The following is a 19,997-nucleotide window of genomic DNA, read 5'->3' on the forward strand; positions in this document are numbered from 1 at the left end:
TAAACACACGCGTTTACGTTTATCCCTTACTTATTATTTCTTTTTTTCACATCAGCTTCTAAGTGTTCCATGTTGGCATTATCAGACGTCTCCAGGAGACCCTATCTCCATCCAGCACTCCTCTCACGCCTATCTCACGTTCCTAAGTTCCCCAAATACAGTCGACGCTCCTCGGGACGGCGATTTAGATTAAGGCTCTACTGAGTCAACCGCTGCACGTGACTGCCATGGCCGTTACTTAGGAGGCTGCAGCGTCCGTTCAAGGGTATCAATGTTGGTAACAAATGAAAACCACCCTTGACCTTATACCTATTATACTAAGGATGTAGTCTGATTAAAATAAAGAAAACCATACGATTTTGCAATTTTAAAACCCAGGTCTTTTAAAATCACGCCATTAAAAATATAAAGTAAATAAACATACTTCAAATTTTATGTTACTAAAATATAACCATATAATATAGGTACTTTTTGAATGGCAGATTACTCCTTTTGAAATATAACCGTATTTTTGGCAATGCATTAGGATAAAACATATCGTCGTGATCTTAGAACAATAACAGATGTGTGAAAATTGAGAAATTGACTTTCTTTTATATTTGATTTTGAAAAAGAATCAAATGATCAAAGCTCTATGTCCCAGGTTTAAAAAATATATATTAAACTTACGCTACTATCAAAGAATATTTACTTATTTATTTACATACAAAAGTTTATTGTACATTATTTGAGACATAAGTCCCAACTCCATAGAACTGAAAGTCCTGTGTTGAGATAGGACGAGCAATTAGTTGACACAGACACATGAGTAACGAGTACCTATATCACCAAAAATATAGGATCAGTAACACAAAAAAAATAGTTTTAAAAAAGCATGTATATGGCACATCAATATGGTAAACAGTAAACACAAACATTCGGAAAATCATCACGGAGTTTCTTATTCAAATCGTTTCCACTAAGGAAAATCCAGTCCTTAACTCATTTCGTGAAAATAGTTTTTGTCCTTGAGAGCTTAATACGCTCTTTCAAAATATTGAACACTCTTGGTGCGATAAACGAGAGAGGTCTTTGAGCAAAAGTCGTACGGGTTTTGGGTATGACATAATTCGTGCTCTGGGAAAACCTCGCATACTTTTTAAATAGTCTCAAAAAAAAAATTTAAGCCGTTCTCATGTCAAGTTATAGAAAATCACATGTCTCGTTGTTCCACGATCATGACAACATGATCTCATTTTTTCTCATGGGATACAGAAGAATTGCCACATCTCATTTTATGAATCATATTATTTGAATATACTGCAGGTATACCATTATTTTAGTGTCCTTGTCTGTCTTTGTTAAATGAATTTACGTTCTGTTGTGCAGTTGATAAGCTTAAAACGTAAATATGTGTATTAAATAAATTTGTTCCATCCGGTTTTAATTCTAAAGCTAATTTCGATATTTTAGATAATAATATGTAAGTGTGATTTAATACGTGTGATTTACGAATGTAAAGGGTAAAACTATTAAAATGACTTCTTATGGCACCTCTTAATGAGCAAAGGATATTTTATTGAGAAATAACAATTGCTTTGAACGATGCATTTATATTTACGCAAAACAGTTGCAAACTCATGGAAGCATATCACATCGAGATAAAAATTGTCCTAAAAAAAAATATGGCTACAGAAAAATGTAATATTCATGTTTAATCCATTAAAAGAACGAATGCGACGTTGCATTTTACATTTTATTCACTTTTAAGGCATACATAAAGTTGATTCTGCGCATGCGCCTCCTTCTTTGGAATACGCGTTTTCTCTTGGCAAATGCGGGAGAGCAGGATGCCAAATGCTCACCGTATCGAGTTAGACAAAGAAGAGCGATACGAAATAAAGCGGTCCCATAACTTGTGCTCTGACAGACATGCACCTCCTTTCGGAAATCAAGATGTCGGCCATGTGCACTAATAGTGGTACTAAACAAAAAAATACGATTTTGAAATATTTAAAGGTTATTTTTATTCGATTTCCGCAATATTGGCATTGTTATCGTGTATAAATAAGACATACAAAGAAACAGAAAGGTTTTAACCTTTCTTGTCGATTTTCGAAATTTTTCACTTACTTACGCCAGTGTTATTTAATATTTTCACTAAACACCCCGGTAACTCTTTCTGAGTTATCATATCACTCGTTTTCAACTAGACGCATAGTAGCTGTTGTTGTCACGCCATACAATATTATGAATGTTTTGGATTGCCCATGCTTGGTAAATGAAATAAATTTTAGAATTCATTTTAAAACCACCAGGCTTATATGTACTTACCATACTAAATCATTTCAAACAAATTATGCTCAGTTCTCTCCGTTAGTTCGAAATCATCTAAATGCCAATAAATGTAACCATCTTTTTGATGTATTTAATACTTCGCCTGCTTTAATTAAAACAAAAATTATGTTAAATACAATGCAATAAGTTATCAGTTAAATTAATGTTTAAATTAGTCATTTCCTTACTACTAAATTATTAAAGTGATATGCTTTTGATTTTTATTTTGTTTACTCTTTCAAATATATTAAATTACACGTTGTAACAAATAAATTATGAACTTTTGAATAACTTCTACTTTAACTTCTTAAACATGTTTTTATTAACTTAATTTTTTAACCTCCGTACTCGTTTAACTGCTACCTATTTTTGTTTATAATCTTTATTATGTATAATGTTTTATATAAAAAAAATTGTATGGTAAAAGCCCTATGGACGTTTAATGTACATAAATTTAAAAAAAGACAGAAACAACACTACCACATTACAAATGCAGGACATTTAAAAATACTATGCATTTGACTTAAATACTACAACGACTTACCTGACTACCTATAAAATTATATTCGAGACATATTTAAAGTCAACATTAAAAAGCACACTAACCAGACGAGACATACATGACTTCACCTTTTAATATGTTTATATAATATGTAACGGGTTTTTAAAAATTATAAATAAATACGTTAACAATTTTAAATCTTTTTGGAAGCTATCTTATTTCAATTGTTGACATTTTTCACACCGGATATTCCAGATTTTGACCTTCCACGCCAGAAACTTTACCAATTAACATTCCAATACTAAATAAAGTTTATAATAATTATGTTAACTCACCAACGTTACCGTGTTTGTCCTTTTATTGTTTATTTTAATTTGCATAACACTAAGCCATTTCACTATTGTATTCAATTAATTAACATCTGTGTTACAGAGAACCGGTTCATTAAATATAGGTGAACGTTATAATTATTTATGGAAGTTGGTTCTAATCTGTAATGTCCTGAGTTAAATTAACACAGAAATGTCTTATCCGTAATATAAAGTCCAGTTTGAACAACATTTTACAGCGGATGGGATACTGTAAATGTTTGTTGTTTGATCTTAAAGGTTGAAATATATTGTACAAGTTTCATTTTTGGAGACTCAATTATGGCGATGTATTAAGAATGGCGGCCTAGATAATTTAGTCCTTAAGATGCTTGATTTACGCATGGAAAGCTCTGGGTTCGATTACGAAAATTAAAAAGGTGATTTTTATCAAACCTGGGTGTTCTGTGCTGTAATTCAACACTGAAATTGGGCCTTTTGGCTGGTTGTAGTGTAAAAAAAGGTATATGTTTTTCATTTACAGTAAAATAGTATCAATTTATGTTATAAATACCTAAATAATAATAAAAAGGTTGTCGTAGGTGACGCAATTGGCAGTTCACAATATAGTCCTGATTATTTTTAGAAATAAAGTATGAAATCCGAAAATCAAGGATGAAAGCTATCGGAATGCGATTTCTCAGCACACACGGGTGTACAAAGGTCGAGATCCGTGCAGTACGAAAGTTTGGAGAAGTATTATCAACAAAATTAAGAAAGGGGTGTTTGAATATGTTGAGCAAATAGGTGATGTAAAAACGAGAAAAAAAGTTTATGATACTCGTACTTATTTTATTTATTTATATATACGCCCAGTGGACATTTTTATGGACACATTTATACATAGAAAATTATTATAAAAAAAATAGAAAGACTCAATGGTTTATAGTAGACTTTGTGGGAGTGGAAACGGGAGAGAGGTGTTTATAATTGAATTTGATTCAGTGATCGTTTGAAAGAAGACAACTTTTTATCAAAAAAATCAAGACTGTTACGTTTGTTGGCAGACCTAAGAATTCTGGGCATAGGGGAATGAAAACCATAGTTAGTTCTATGGTAACCGGTATGAAAGAGTAAGTTTTGTCTGAGGTTTCTAGTTGGGATATTTAATTTTATTGAGCTCAGTAGTTCAGGTGCATCAAAGAGTGAGTAAAAAATTTCAAATAGGACTTTGATCTTGAAGAGAAGATACATTCAAGGTAGTTTCTAACTCATTATAGGTATATAGGTCTCTGGATAAGAGCCCGAATACTGAAGCTAGCTACGAATGTTAATAGATATCAAACGAGGGAGAGAGAGATCAAGAAAGATATAACGAGATAAAAAAACCAAGGAAAATTTGAAGATGGACATCTTAAAAGTTAAAATTATCGGAATGCCAGCATGAGGAGAAGTCTGAATGCAGAGGAAAATTAAGTTTGTATGCAAATACCGATTATGGAATACGGCTTAATTATTTGTTTGTATAAATAATCGAGACACTTTATCAACCGTTAAACTGCCTATTATCTGACATGGCGCTGAAAGGATCTACGTACTTACTGCGCATGCATTTGCGCAATTTTCAATCCCAGAAACTGTTCCGTGTAAAACAGCAATCAAAACGTCCTATTTGTTACAAGAATTATCGTGTAAGAAACTGCACAAGATCTTGCGCAAGACCTTGTACCATTTTTAGATCCACGTAATACAGTATTTACGTTTTTTCGTCAGTCATTCAGTACAACATTTTTCATTTAATACTGAGTTTAGTAATTTTCAACGCAATAATGGCATTCAATAACAACACAAAAAATGGCCTTCTTCGTGTTTTTATGTTGGGATAAACGATTTAGTGGTTTATGGAATATTTGTCTACATAACGAACCATAGATAAAGATCGATACAGGAATGTATATAGTCATTTAGTTTTTAATTACGACAATAAACAATACGATTTATGTGATATTAAGCCGATGTTTATTATTGCTCCTAAGTCGCTGGCATTTACAAAAAAATACTTAGAATTCACTGAATTGGTAGCAGTTAAAGCCATTCATGTACGTAATTAGGAGATAATTCAGAATTTATTCCATCGACGACATAAAACCTCTGCCTGTTTATTTGACTCTAATGTATGCTAATCTGTTATTTTATAGGCGGTTATATTCCTAGGTATAATAATGTATTACCTGATACTAAATTAGTTTAGTGGGTAGGAATGCCTTTGTTCGCTATTTCCAGTCAATATCAGAAAAACTAAAACCATAATCAATATTTTCTGGTGAAGAAAGATAGAAAAAAAAACGTTTCCAGACAAGAGTTCTTAAAAAGCCTAAAAAATAAATCTTGAACAGATAATCCTATATAAAATGACTATCAACGGAGGCGTAAGACTGATAATTTCAATTTCGTGTTACACAAACGATGAACATACGCAGCGATTGGTGTATCAATGCAGTGTCTTATGCACCATTTGGAGCGGAAATGACGAAATAGAATATATCAGAAGTGCTAAGCAAACACATAACAAAAATTACAAAAAAATACACAGTACACACATACTACCATGATAGTAAATTACTTTTCGATACCCATTTTGACAGCATCATAAAAAGGGCTTCACGTGCCCTTGGCTTTGTGATGCGTAGCTCTACGTCGTTCCTATGGCAAAGACACTCGAAATCCTTTACTGCACACTGGTTCGAAGCAATTTGGAATATGCATCACAAATCTGGAGCTCTACGTCCTATGTACAATGCGCAGATATCACACATTGAAAATATGATAAAACATGGCTTCAAATCCGACCAATACATTGAAATATGTCAAAAACATCACCTCTGCAAAAACGTCGCGAAATTGCTGATATAATAAATTTGACTGTCCTGGATTAGTATCTACACTCTCTATTAATGTTTATCGAAAAGTTCTTAGGAATAACCTTCTTATTCATACTTCTCTTGTCTCATCTAATTTTAGGCAAAATTCACATTAATGGCGAACTTTTAAAAAATTTAATGTAATAACAAAATCATTTAACATAGATTTATTTGCAAATAATCATAATGACGTGTGGCGTTTGCTTTCGAAATAGTTTTGAAGTGTTTGTATCATTTTTTTCTTCTGAATTTCGATCATTGTTTATTTTATGTTTGAGAATATATTCTAACTTACTGTGTTGCAATTTGTAAAAACCTGTTATTGAATAAAAATATTTTAGCTGTTGGCTATACGAATAAAGAATAATAATTAATTTTTAAAACGTGAAACCCCCATTACCGTAATTTTAAATTGAGTTTAGTTTAAATTTAAATGTAGAAAGATAAACTCCATCGTGATTGTAAGAATGTGCTCTAAAATAATAATAATTATTGTTGTAATTTAACACTATACGGGAAACGTGCAAACTTGAAGATATATTTAGTACACTAGAACAGATCCCGTAGAAGAAGATTCTGAAGAGACTACAAACAGTATGAACGGCGATATACTGGTGCCCACAGCAGTCAAAGATTTGCTTTCTGGGCGGCAGCAGCGCCCACCTGGAAGACCCCCTGAGCGACGGAAAGATAGTTAGGCCTTATCGCCGGAGACTGAGTAGTATGAGAAAAACAGAACGTCAGATCTACAAAAACGGAGAAGAAAGTAGAAGTTGTAATATTGTCGTTAAATCTTCGTAAACTAGTATTGGATTTTTAATCCTCTTTTTCATTTTATACGAGTTCATAAGCCTTGCGAATGCCTGGATCATAGAATTAAGAATAGTCCAGAAGGAGCGTAGAATCATATTTGAATACATAAGACTGTGTCCAATAATTCCCCCACTATGCCCTACTTTCGCCGCGTGCATTCGTGAGGTCGCAGCTTAATGTTGCTTGATGTTGGGGAAAAAAAATCATAGCACAAATGTGAGGTAAAAAAAAGCAATCTGTTAATTTCTCTAAAATGTTATTGTGCACGTGGAAATATTGATTGACACAACATAGTAAATAAGTAAAGGGTCATTTAATAAAAGTAATTGAATCAATGAACTTTACACTTAAAATATAAAACTAATTTTATTTCCATAAAACGGATATTTTTATATCATGTGAAATAATATTTGAAGTTTTGAAGATAATGTCGGTCAAATATCTACTACAGAAACGTTTAATCCGAGATGCAATTTCTATTAATTCTCTCATTAGATGAGCAAAGTAGGGTAAAAATAAATACTACCCTGGCAACACAACACGAAATGATCATTTTGTTTCTTCGAAAATCTAACAGATGGAAAAAATATTCAATTTTTAGGTAATGGATTTGTTATATACACATTCATTTGTTTATTACACTTGAAATGTAATTGCATCCTGTTTCTTTAAGATCCTAGCAGTATTTTTACACTTTAAAAGGACATAAAACGGTATGGTTGAATTCAAATCAGGAGTTGCGTACTGAGCGACGTCTACAAAGAAACTAATGGGTCAAAACGTAAACCTACTCATTTATGAGTAGTTGAGTCGCCTTCTGTTTGATGTGCGTATGCGGTTTCTGGACTATTCTTAATTCTATGGCCTGGACGTTAATATTCAATTCCCTGATTTCGTCTACGTCCATTACAAATTAATTTTGAATGAAAACGTATAGTTTTATGTTGGTATCTGTAATCTATTGTAGATCATTAGCTAACATGGACAACTTTACTCAATAACGATTTTCTAATTTTTAAACCTATGATAATGATGGTGAACATATGAAGTTCATTATGAAAACATTATCTTTTTATGTTAAGTTCGAGGGAACACCGAATCTGCTGGATTCCTTCCAGAACGAGAAGGAAACTTTGGCAAACGTCGCCGTAATAATAATACTGTCATTCCACGAACTGGAATCGAAGAATTCCAGAGTTTACGCAATAAGACATATAGCGGGAAAACTTTCCGCACTTTTGTCTAGCGTCATAGAAAGATCGCGTGTCAAAGGAGAAAGGATGGAATCTAATAGACTCTATTGAAAGATCCTGAATGCCACGATCTATATCAAAGGTCCAGTTTGAACGAGAGGATCGGACGATATCGTTTTCAAGGAGATTTGCCGCCATTTTAGACTCACCCCGAGTCAGACGAAGGCCCAAACAATAAGAACTGAGCGCTACTTGAACATTAAGTATAAGGCAAAAATGGATTACATACATACATGTACGATTAAATGTATTTAAATTTACTCAGATATATAATTGAATAACTAGCTTTAAATTTGAAAACAATATCTTTGTTTTATTTAAGAACCTTTACGATTAACAATAGCGTTGCAATTATTCTTAATGTAATGAACCTAAGTTATTTTATTTAAACACTTGGTTTGGCTTATTTTATAACTGTTTTAAAAAATATAAAAGCCAATTATCTTTCTAAAAAACTTTTTTTTTAAAGTTGTAAATGATTTTTTTTCGGGCTTCGTACGTTAAGGGTCAGATATTAGAAACATAATTTCGCATCATTCCAGCAGAAGCAATATTACTGATGATTGAACTGTTCATTCTATACGGATAGTAAGGTACGAGTATCTAAGGTTTGAAAACTCAAATTAAAATTCTTAAAATAAATATAAAAAAATTAAAAAAAACTTAGGTAAAGACTCGTAAAAACGCCTTTCTTGTCCGTTCGCCTGTTACGGACATTTTATTTAAAATCATTTCACAATCCGAGATCAAATAAGTTTAAAATACTATGAATGCATCGATTCAAAGTAACTCATTTGTCACCGTAATTCAATCTAACTTTGTTCACATTTCAAAACGCTGTAACCGCCTGTTTCGATACAAATTTATTGAAGAGTATTCACGCCTGGCGTCAATAATAAATAGAACCAATATATTCATTTATTTGCACGGTTCAGAGGCAAAAGTCGAGGTGAGAGCACTCGGTTTGAATTGTAATTTTTTTGAAAAATATGAGACGGAATGTGGGAAGGTGTAAGTACAGAGAAGACCAAACGTCGGCAACCGTCTAGTTTGCGTTTTTGGCCGTTAAAATAACGAGATTTTTGTTTTATTACATTGTAAATATTTTTAGTTACCTGGTAAAAAATGTACTTTCCTAACAGCTTTAACATTAACTTTGATTATTTAAATAAATGTTTTACATTGTTAAAAAAAAAATTGGCCTGGATAAGACATTATACTATAATGAATACGTAAATAACAAAAAATATTTAAAGCACTTTATATTGATTATCCTATAATGAACATACATAGATACGTTCAAATCAAGGGTTAAAAAAAAATGTTTCATCGTAGACTGAACACATGATTGTACTCGTATAATAAACCAGTTTTACCATACAGCTCTTGCAAAGTAACAAAATAATATTACACGTGTTTTTATTATTACATTTAAAAATAAATTCACAGTGACCGGTTTGAACATAGACTACACTAATGTAATTGTAGACGAACTTGTAAAAAATTGTAGTCAACATGGACATAATACGAGAATATCAGACAAATGCCATATGCAACTTTCTAAAACAAGACAAGGACAATCAAGACTAATGAACCAGGGACTGAAATTATACAATAAACTACCAGACAAAACTAAACAAAAGACTCAGACAAACTTTTCAAAAGATGTAAAAAATATTATTTTGAACAACAGAGTATAAATGAAAAATGTATATTTAAATTCATTTCAACAGAGAGAGAAAAATTTTTGAGAAGGGAATATGGAAGTCTAGGCATTTATAGGGCTTATGACCTGTCATTGGCTGGTTTAAGTGGCCACTTTACACACTGCGTAACATTCACCATTCTGCCCATGTTTGAACATCCACATTTCCTCAACTCTTCCATCTGTTGACTTTTTTGAAGTAAAAGAGCTGAAACCTTTATCACATGGGTGAGATTCATCCGGCTGAACCAAATCACCTACTAGGCAACGCCTGAAAACAATTTTTCAATTTTTATACTTCTTCTTTTACCAGGTAGTAATTAAACAATGTTTGATTATGTCCAAATGCTTGCAGACTGGCTGGATTTCCTCCCTAGGGAGTTGTTCATATTTAAATTCATTTCAACAGAGAGGGAAAAAAATTTGAGAAGGGAATATGGAAGTCTAGGCATTTACAGGGCTTATGACCTGTCATTGGCTGGTTTAAGTGGCCACTTTGCACACTGTATGTAAAATGAATGTAATAATCCGTAAGGGTTTATAAATAAATTTTCAAATAAAAAAAAAAAAAAAAAAAAAACAACTAAGCCAACATCTAAATAACATTATAAAGGCGGAAGCTTAAACACGTATAAGTTAAACATGAAACGCCTCATATCGAGGCGTCATTCTGGCCAACAATCGTGTCGTTTATAATATTATTTGTGCTAAGGTTTCGATTTAATCTCAGCCGAGCTTGATACAAACCATGCGTGTTAAGTCGCTGTATTCGAGCGGTGTAAAGTCTGTTATTGAAACGAGTTTTTCTCTAATGATCACCCGTTGTGAAGTTCCACATGTCCATATATCAACAGTATCAATAAAAATTTCCAAATAATCCAATCAAGAAAAACACTAGACGTAAAATCTGGTTTATTTCACCCAAGTATTATGTTATTTCATCTACGTCAGTCGTTTAGTAGACGCTCAGAATTATGTAGAACATAGTAAAAAAAATTAAAATGTGCATTACTTGTATTGGAATGATCAATTTATCGTGTAACATGTCACAGAAACTAATAAAACTGCTTTTTGAGACTTATTATAACAATGTTTTTATTGTATTATTTTTGGTATAAATTTAAGTTGCTAGAATTTCACTCGTCTATGCACTTTGTAGCTGCAAGACGATTAGTAATCTAACTTCAATAGGTAAATGTTATCAACTATCAAATTTCAAAATTTAGTAAATAGGGTCTAGAATTCCAACCGTCCATGCGCTCAGTAGCTGCGAGACGTGTTGTAATCTAACTTCTATTTATATAAATTTGTTATTTATTATTTTTATTAAATATTACTAAAACTCTAAGCTTCATTGTCAAATAAAAAAATAAAAAAATGTAAATAGGGGCTAGATTTTTTATTGTCTATGAGCTCTGCAGCTGCTAGGCGTGATGTAATCCAGCTCCTGTAGATCATAATTGGAGACGAAGAACAAGAATTCCAACCGTCCGTGCGCTCTGTAGCTGTAAGACGTGCCGGGATATTTATTTGTTGTACAGCGCCCCTGAGGTGATTTTCACCAAAACGGCGCTATATAAAATATCCAAATGAATATATATATTTAGATGTCGAGACTTCTATATTCCCTTCTCAAAAAATTTTTTCTCTCTCTGTTACAACAAGTTTAAATTAGATATTATGCTCCCAGGAGTTATAAAAACTCAGTTGGGACCGTATATAAAAAGAAAGCATTTTTGTGACAAAACATAATATTATCATACACAGTCAATATATCCAAAATAGTAAGGAAACATAATATAAGAAACAAAAAAATCAATACTTTACATCATTTATATAAATTACATTAATAACTACCACTATCAAAAAGGTTTGAGTAATATTTTTTTTTGCTGCACTTTGAATTTGCTATTCGACGGTTCATATTTTAGCTCATTTAGGGCTAGAAAATATATCAAATGGACTGTAGAAGACTGTAAGAAGGTGCTGTTTTCAAATGAGACCCACTTTCTCGTGCAGGGATATCGCAAAAAAATTGCTAGGAAAAGTTGGAATGAAAAACTTACTGTGGCTTATATTGACCAAACGGTGAAATATCTTGTGAAGAAGATGTTTTGGGGCTGCTTTTTTGTATTTGGGGACCGGATCTTTGATACCAATAGAATAAATTATGAATATCCTAAAGCATAAAGCTCTATTGGAGCAGCACATGAGTACAGAACTGAGTAAATGTTGTCATACTGGTGGGGCTGTATTTAAACAGGGCTTGGCTCCTTGTCACGCATCGAAGTTTATGCTTAATTTTTTCAATGATAAAAAGAAAACTCTTTTGAATAGGCCTAGAAATTCACCTGACCTTAACCCTATAGAAAATTTGTGGGTGATTTGTATATCTAAGATACAAAAATTAGACTGCGCCACCAAGATAAAGATGATAGAAGCTGTTATTCAGATGTGGTTTCGAGATGACAGAATAAAAGAAAATTGCCGAAGTTTGATTGATTCCATGCCAAAACATGTTCAGGCTGTTATAAAAGCAAAAGAAGGACATGCATCCAATTATATAAAAAATATTTGATGATTGTACGTCACCTGTAACTCAAAATATTAATAAAAAGCGTGTTTTATGATTATAGGGAATTTTATTTCATTAATTCGCACAATACTGTACACGTAACCCGTTTTTTCCACCAAAATATTTAATTGCAATAAACTCACTATAGGGACTAAAGGCAATTAGTTTAAAACCATTGCTATTACTTTTACTCTTATGTAATTAGTTTTTCTAATACTACAGCAGTATTTTTGGTCGATTGAACTATATTAACAAAGAGCTTTTTCGGTTCTCCTACCAAAAAAATCAATTGATAGTTACGAGGTATTGCAGTATCACCGACGATATTTACATTATACTAAAAGTATAAATTATTACTAATTTTAACCGGTGTTTTTTAGTTGGCTGGAAGACATTTACTTTAGCAATGAGTTGGCCAAAAAGCATATATTTTTGCATTCAAAGTTTTTAAAAAGTAAATAATAAATACAGCGTTTTGTTACCATACTGTGATGTCTTTTTTCTAAGCATCGTTATTTTTTGTTCTAATCTTTCAAAACGTGAAGCATATTATCAATTTATCATCCAGTTAAACAAATTACATTTCTAAAAAGAACAGGCTTCCAACCAAATTCAATACGTCAGGCTTTAGTCGCCCCCAGCGACACTGACCAATGCAGCAAGAAAGTTGCGTATCAAATTATAAATATAAATAGAGTTATATTATATCGATTATGTTTTTAATGGCCGCAGTTTCTTAGCCATCTGCGATCGTGGCCTCGAAAAGTATTATTATATCTTACATAGAAAGTTTTTCAAGCGACGCGACATCGCATCGCTTCGATACTAAAGCGATATGGATGTATTTAGAATGATACTCCAATACTAATCTGGGCTAGTGGTGGAATAATTAGCATTAGCATTGTGTAAATTGAAACTGACGTTGCTAAATTAATACGAAACGCCAATTCATTTAAATTTGAATATAACACAAATAGTAGTGTTATTAAAATAGCAATTAGAGGATTGAACAAATAACATCTAACAATTAACATATTTAGCATACCGCAGTTAGCACGTCCCACACGTTGGTATTGTATTTAGTTTGTTTTTTTATTTTTATTATTTATTTATCAAAAATATTTTTAAAAATTAAAAACAAATTATCAAGACCTGCTGAACTGCATAAAATGCAGTTTGTCAGCAGGTGCTTATAGTTAAGTTCTAATCTTATCTCTTAAATTGTATAACATATAAAAACTCTTATTACTGTGGAAAAAAATAAAATATGTGTTCCCATGCGCATAGAAAATATGTTACACGTGGGAAAATTAAAATTTGTCGAAAAAAAAAAAGAAAAACACAAAGAAAATCTATATAAAAACCACATTTTAAAAGCCAGATTTTCAGCATACGTCTTTCTCTGGAGGCTTTTGTATTGTAAAGTTTATTTGTTTAACGATAAATAAATGAAGTTTCAAATAAATAAAAAGCTACCATTCAGAAATTTAAAAAATCTGTGCGGACCGAGGTCTACAAAAAATCTTCCATAAAATAACAATTAGGGGTAAACAGGACTGAAAATCGCTGACTACTAAAAAAAATACCGTTTTTAGGAAGGAAACCTTCCAGAAATACTATTAGACTTATGAATGCCACCTCCGTGGTGTAATGGCTAAGACTCTTTACTCACACACGGAAGGTTCGGAGTTCGATTCCCGGTAGAACGAAAAAACTGAAATGTAATTTTTCGTAAGCCTGGGTGTTTTGTGCCGTAATTCAATTCGGTAGCGATGTAGCTTAACAGACGAGCAAACAGATGAATTTTGTTTTGTTTAAAAAGAAAAAGCTGTAAATTTTTAATTAAAATTATGTAGGAATCACGCCAATGCAATAAGTTTGTATTATAAGAGTTGTTTATCAATAAAATTTAAAAAAAATCTAATTGGCTCTTCTGAAAAGGTGCTACATGTCACTTAGGAATTTTGCCTTTTCACAGTCGATAAATCAAAATAATAAAAACATAATAACACTATTTATTTCCTTAGTTAATACGCGCTTCTAAGGTTTCTAAGTACATTCTAAAATTATTAATGCCAAACCAACATCCTCTCAACTTTATTTTCGTAAATATGTGTTGCAGCCGTCTAAGTGATTCTTCCCTTTGCTTGTTCGCTGTTCTGTAAGCAAACCGAAACTTTTTGGTTAAGTTGCTACGTATGGAGTTCCCACGCGATTCCAGTATTACGGGCCGTCAGTAAGGGCTTTATATTGGCGGTAGGGAAAAAAAACAAGCTTGGAAGATAGATAAGACCAAATTTGTAAGGAGTACTGTATTTCACTTGCTGCTCACTGGTAGTGGGTAGGATTTTTATCCTACTGAAAAATTTCAGCAGTATTTTTAAAATAAACCTTCAATAAAGCACAGCGCAAAAATAGCGTGTAAAAATGCGAGGTAAAACAATAATCTAGAACTTCCACAAATATACATTTGTATTTCACAGTAGTAGCCACTCGATTGTGAAATAATCTACCCCCTAATGTTAGAGACGCCCCTTTTTTATTTACATTTAAGTCAAGATTGAAATGTCACTATCTAAATATTCAAATCCTTCCTTTATCCCTTTCTTTCGTTCCCATCCCCTCTCCTCTCTTCATAGTATAGTGTTTTTTTTTATATTCGTTGTATAATGTATTTTTTTTTAATATTTTTTATTTTGTTAATCTTTGTTTTTAATTTTTGTATAAAGTTGTAAGATTCAATTAATTCAAGTAATTTTCTCAAACTGAAAGGTTTGGGTAGGTAGGAATTAAGGCAATATGCCCGCTCTTATATGTATATATATTGTAAATGTATATAAAGTGTTAAATAAATAAATATACAAAAATTTAAAAAAAAAATACTTTTCGTATAATTAATACATGATTTTTAACCGACTCCCGAGAATCTTAAAATCCAGTATACGCTTACTATTCTTTGGATATAATCAAATTTTAGATCGTTTTAATCTATCGTTCAGTATATCCATCGAGGTTAGAACAATTATTAGTATATATATATTTTTTTTAGTGATTCCGTGTGAGTAGAATTCATTCTGACGTTTCGAGCTACCATTGCAGGAGCCATTTTCAGGGTAAGCTGTGGGTAAACTGAAGATGGCTTCTGCGTCGGAACAAATCTAACTTACACAGGATCACCCAAAATGATACATATTGATAACAGTGATCTAGGAAATCTACTACGCATCTGTTTAGAACAATTATTGTTTTTATATCAGATAATCAAAAAATAGATGTCTCTTCTGGCTCTATTTCGCAAATTCATCATCATCAGGTCCTTATCAGCTCTGCATTGGTATTTAAAACGGAGAGCATATTGAGCATATGTTACATGGAGGGCAGGGTGATCAGTCATACGCTTCAGGTGCTAGTCCAGGGACAGTGAAGTATTGTAGTGTAAAACTACCTTTTAAATCAATATTTTATGACTAACTTTCCGGAAACGAAGCCTTGGCCACTATTATGAGGTGGAATTATCTCCACTCGAATTTTTTTCCGGATTTTTTACGTAAGAGCAGCCATCGAGTCAAAAACGCTCGTTTAGGATTCTCGTTTGGTTACAAATACATAATTATATTCTTTTCCATAATAACTGCGTCGTAATTTTTGCTTTCCATCGTTTTATTTGGTATTATTAAACAATCAGTCAGTTTTTATTGTCCTGAAACCACGATTATCACAAAGAAAAAGGTCTGTACGATATTGCGAATGTTCGTAAAAAGTTAAAAATTAATATCTATTTTTGTAAGTGTTTGTTTGTGCTCAAGGCAATCAATACCAAATTGTCGTAATCACAAAACGCTTTCTAAGAAATATCAGACTGGGTATCGTGATGATAGCATTCCCAAGTTTCTCAGCTTTGAATAAAAAAATACCTGCAAATCCCGAACAGTCGTGTGGAATTGAAAACGTCGAACGCACGTGAATAGAATGCTTGGGAGAGTCGGTTTCTTGGGCTGGATTGGGGGAGGATTTCATTGGGGTGGGTAAGGATGATCCTTTAAACCGTGACACTGAATTACTTGTGAAATGTCTTGTCTAAAAGGTTTAAGTAATTCGGTTAACGCGGTGGTGACACCCTTGATGTGAAAGTTATATTACTCTGTTACCCTAATTTGCTTACTCGTTGTTAGCTAATAACGTTGTGTTACATACAACCTTACCAAGCCTAAAAGTGAAAGAAAGCCGCAACTTTCTGATGGGGGGGGGGGATAACCAGGAATGCTCCGGCTAAATTGCTATAAATACGACTTTAAAAAATAAAAATAAACTGCCATGACAATCATAAATGTCGTTATGATTGTCATGGCAGTGTTTATAAAATTGTGTCAAAATATTTCAAATTTTCTGTGAAATTCATATATTTTTCAAAAAAATACTGTCGCGAGAGGATGCAGTATGACATCGCGCTGCTTTCATTGTGACCCGTTGAACAGCACTGAACTAATGTCACGCCACCGTTATCGTGGTGGTACAACGGGGAGTTAGTAAGGGGAATGCATGTAAAACGTAAAGCATGAAATCCGTTTATTGTGGTTATGGCTGGAAATATACGCACAAATAGAAAAAAGCACAAGTGCGAACTGACCAACACACCAAGATTATTAAACTGTTAAGCGATGAAATGTAATATTTGCTGTTTGCACGGGGAGAAAACGGAGGTAAATGTGAATGATTATTGAATAAATTAGACAAAAAAGTACCTAAATAATTTTGATACATTCTCAACATTATACTATATTTTTCGGTCCATAAGACGCATTTTTTTTCCGAATAATCAACCGAAAATTGGGGTACGTCTTATGGTCCGATGTGTCTTATCGTCCGAAAAATACGGTACTTAATATATTTTTGGATATAACTTGTTTTCAACAATATTTTGAGTTTGTCCAAAATTCTGTAGACAAGGACTGGATTCAGGTTTCAGCTCTTTGACTTCACAAACATCAACAGATGAAAGAATTGAAGGAATATAGATGTTCAAATATAGGCAGAATGGTGAATGTTACACAGTGTGTAAAGTGGCCACTTAAACCAGCCATTGACAGGTCATAAGCCCTGTAGATGCCTGGACTTCTTTATTACCTTCTCTTAAATGTTCTTCGTCTCTGTTGTAAAATGTTAAAATAACTTGTTTTGATTTAGATTTTTTTGCCAGTGACCGGAATTCTTCGAACGACGCGCGTCGTTTCGGTCACGGCAAAACCTCGTCACTAGTGAACAATTTTTATTTAGTTGTGGTCAAACCTAAAAGGCGAACTTGACTTGTTTCTTGGTTGGTTTGAAAATTACTAGTTCTCAGCATTTTTGTTTAAAATATTTATAAATATAATCTACACAAGGGGTTATATTTGACGTGCGGGAGGGGGATGGGGCTTGAACTAAATCAATTATTTATAGTCTGGCTTGCTTTCGAACCCACACGTGATGAATATAAATGAAAAACATTTTTCACTATTTTTCCCGTGGGGAGCTACGGACATCATAAGGAATGGACGGGTGTTTTGCTATTTGATTTACGACCCGGTAAATTAATTTTTTCTTCGAAATGGTAAAGTTGACATAAGTAGAACGAAAAAAAAATCTTACCCCTTACAGGAAAGAAAAAAGAATTATGGCCATCCAAAAAGTTATTTTTGTGGGTTAAGGTAAAAATAAAATAGAATAAACACTCCTGTAGGGTGTGGGTTTATCAATATATTATTTTTGTTTTCAACTTTTTAAATAAGTAAGCGAATATAAACTAAAAGCAATTGAAAAAATAAAAAAACAGTTCAATTTAAACAAGTTTTTTTTAAACGTTTTCAATGGATGATGTATCCAGAAATGTAGACATTTTGACTGCTGACAATGCTCTGATAAGAAATACTTTTTATTTGTTCTATTAAATTTGTAATTATTTACGATTGTATTATTTTTTTATTTAGTATTAGTTATTTTGGTTCATTTTTGGCAATTACTTAATATTTCTAATAAAAATATGTCAAACGAAGCTAGACTGGCAGTGCACAGCGGGGATTTAGTCCTAACACTGATGTATGGAAGTAAAATCAACATTGAACTGGCAGAGAAAGGATGGAAGCAGAGTAAATACCGAAATACGGTCGCTAAGACGAATGAGTAGGAAATTAATTTATGACCATATTACGAATGATGAAATCGGGCGAGAGTGCAAATCTGAGATAGGTGTAATTGATAAGATTAAGAAAGGGTCCCTATGGTGGTTTGGTCATGTAGAACAAATGGATGGTAAAATAATGGAAATGGTAACGCAGGACGTGGACGATAAAAAACGACATGGCATGATCAGATAAATTAAAATCTCAAGTCTGGTCATGTCAAAGCGGGCACAACCGAAGGGCGTAAATGACAAAATGAAAGAAGCTAAGAACGTATGTCAGAATAGACGTGTGTGGCGGTCTATCCTCTCTGCTTACTCTTATAGAGAAATAACGTGTTGGCAGTCTTAGTAGTTGATGCATTATAAAAATACGTTCTTGCATTTCTTAAAACAAAGTAAATAAATAAAAACACGCGAAACACATGTATTCAAAGTAAAAGAAAAATCATTACCTTAATATGGTAGGAGTTCAGTTTATGCTTTGGTAGAAGATTAAAGGATGAAAAGTCGAGGCGTCTTGAGAAAATCCCATTGGCTCCCGATCCAGCTCTGAAACAATAAAATAGCAATGTTAGTAATCAAATTAATTTATACGGTACTCAGCACTGCGTAGTTTTATCTGCTGACAGTTTAAAGGAAAATTACCCGTAGGCATTTTGAGTAAATTTCACAGAATATCGAATACACTCGAAATATAACGAGTCAGTAGCGCAGAGTTTTATCTCAGCCATGCTTCAAAAAATATGAGCGGCCATGTATGAAACCGGCGGAAAATGCTGTGGCAAGTAGAACTCCGAACAAAGGGGAGGAAACGTCAGAATTCTGGAACTTTCTGGACGTTGACAAACATTTTTGACGTAGCCGAAGCCAAAATCCGGTTAAGTGTCGGGAACGAGATTAGGCGGGAAAGCCGAAAAACAATTGAAAATACCTCGCGTTTGTTTTTCGGGCTTTCATTTGTTGTTTGAATATTTTACTTCGGCCATTTTGGCATCAATTGACAGCATGTGCCGAGGCAAACAAACGGTAATTGTGAACTTATTTATAATTGACTAATAAAAACCAGCGAGTTCATGATATTAACAATAAAAAACCAATAATAAATTACTGCCAGTACAAAACACAGAGCATTTAGTACCGCCAGTGTTTATCCTTTACCAGTTTTTTATGATGTTAGTCATAATTTTTTTTTTGTGTAATTAATAAATAAACCCTAAAACCGCATATTAATTTATAAAGTAAATCAAATAATGCGTATCGGACTGCCATACACGAGGTCCCTAGTTACCGACCCGGTTACTCTGTACTTCTGTAGCGCAAAACCGATCACATTATCTTGATATTTTTTGTTTTCCTTAGAACAGCTGGAGAAAGAATTGTTATTTAATTAAATTATTAATTAAAGGATCGCTATAATAATTAGATAAAAGCGAGTAATATGCAA

At 32.8% G+C, this 19,997-nt stretch overlaps 1 protein-coding gene across 1 annotated transcript in view; it reads right to left on the reverse strand.

The window, feature by feature from the left end:
* Positions 1–6,674: 6,674 nt before the first annotated feature.
* The window catches only part of LOC148279305 (uncharacterized), a 90,354-nt gene continuing 77,031 nt past the window's right edge, over positions 6,675–19,997 (reverse strand). The window contains exons 2-4 of the mRNA XM_088230132.1: positions 19,006–19,102; positions 16,308–16,470; positions 6,675–6,793 (exon numbers count right to left, since the gene is read on the reverse strand). Of these exons, the coding sequence (XP_088086258.1) occupies positions 6,675–6,793; positions 16,308–16,470; positions 19,006–19,102 (379 nt within the window). The remainder of the gene's footprint in view (positions 6,794–16,307; positions 16,471–19,005; positions 19,103–19,997) is intronic.

The sequence above is a fragment of the Micrasema longulum genome, unplaced genomic scaffold (assembly GCF_059751315.1).
Source record: "Micrasema longulum isolate JH-2025_06_02 unplaced genomic scaffold, ASM5975131v1 h1tg000732l, whole genome shotgun sequence".
NCBI classification, from domain to species: domain Eukaryota; kingdom Metazoa; phylum Arthropoda; class Insecta; order Trichoptera; family Brachycentridae; genus Micrasema; species Micrasema longulum.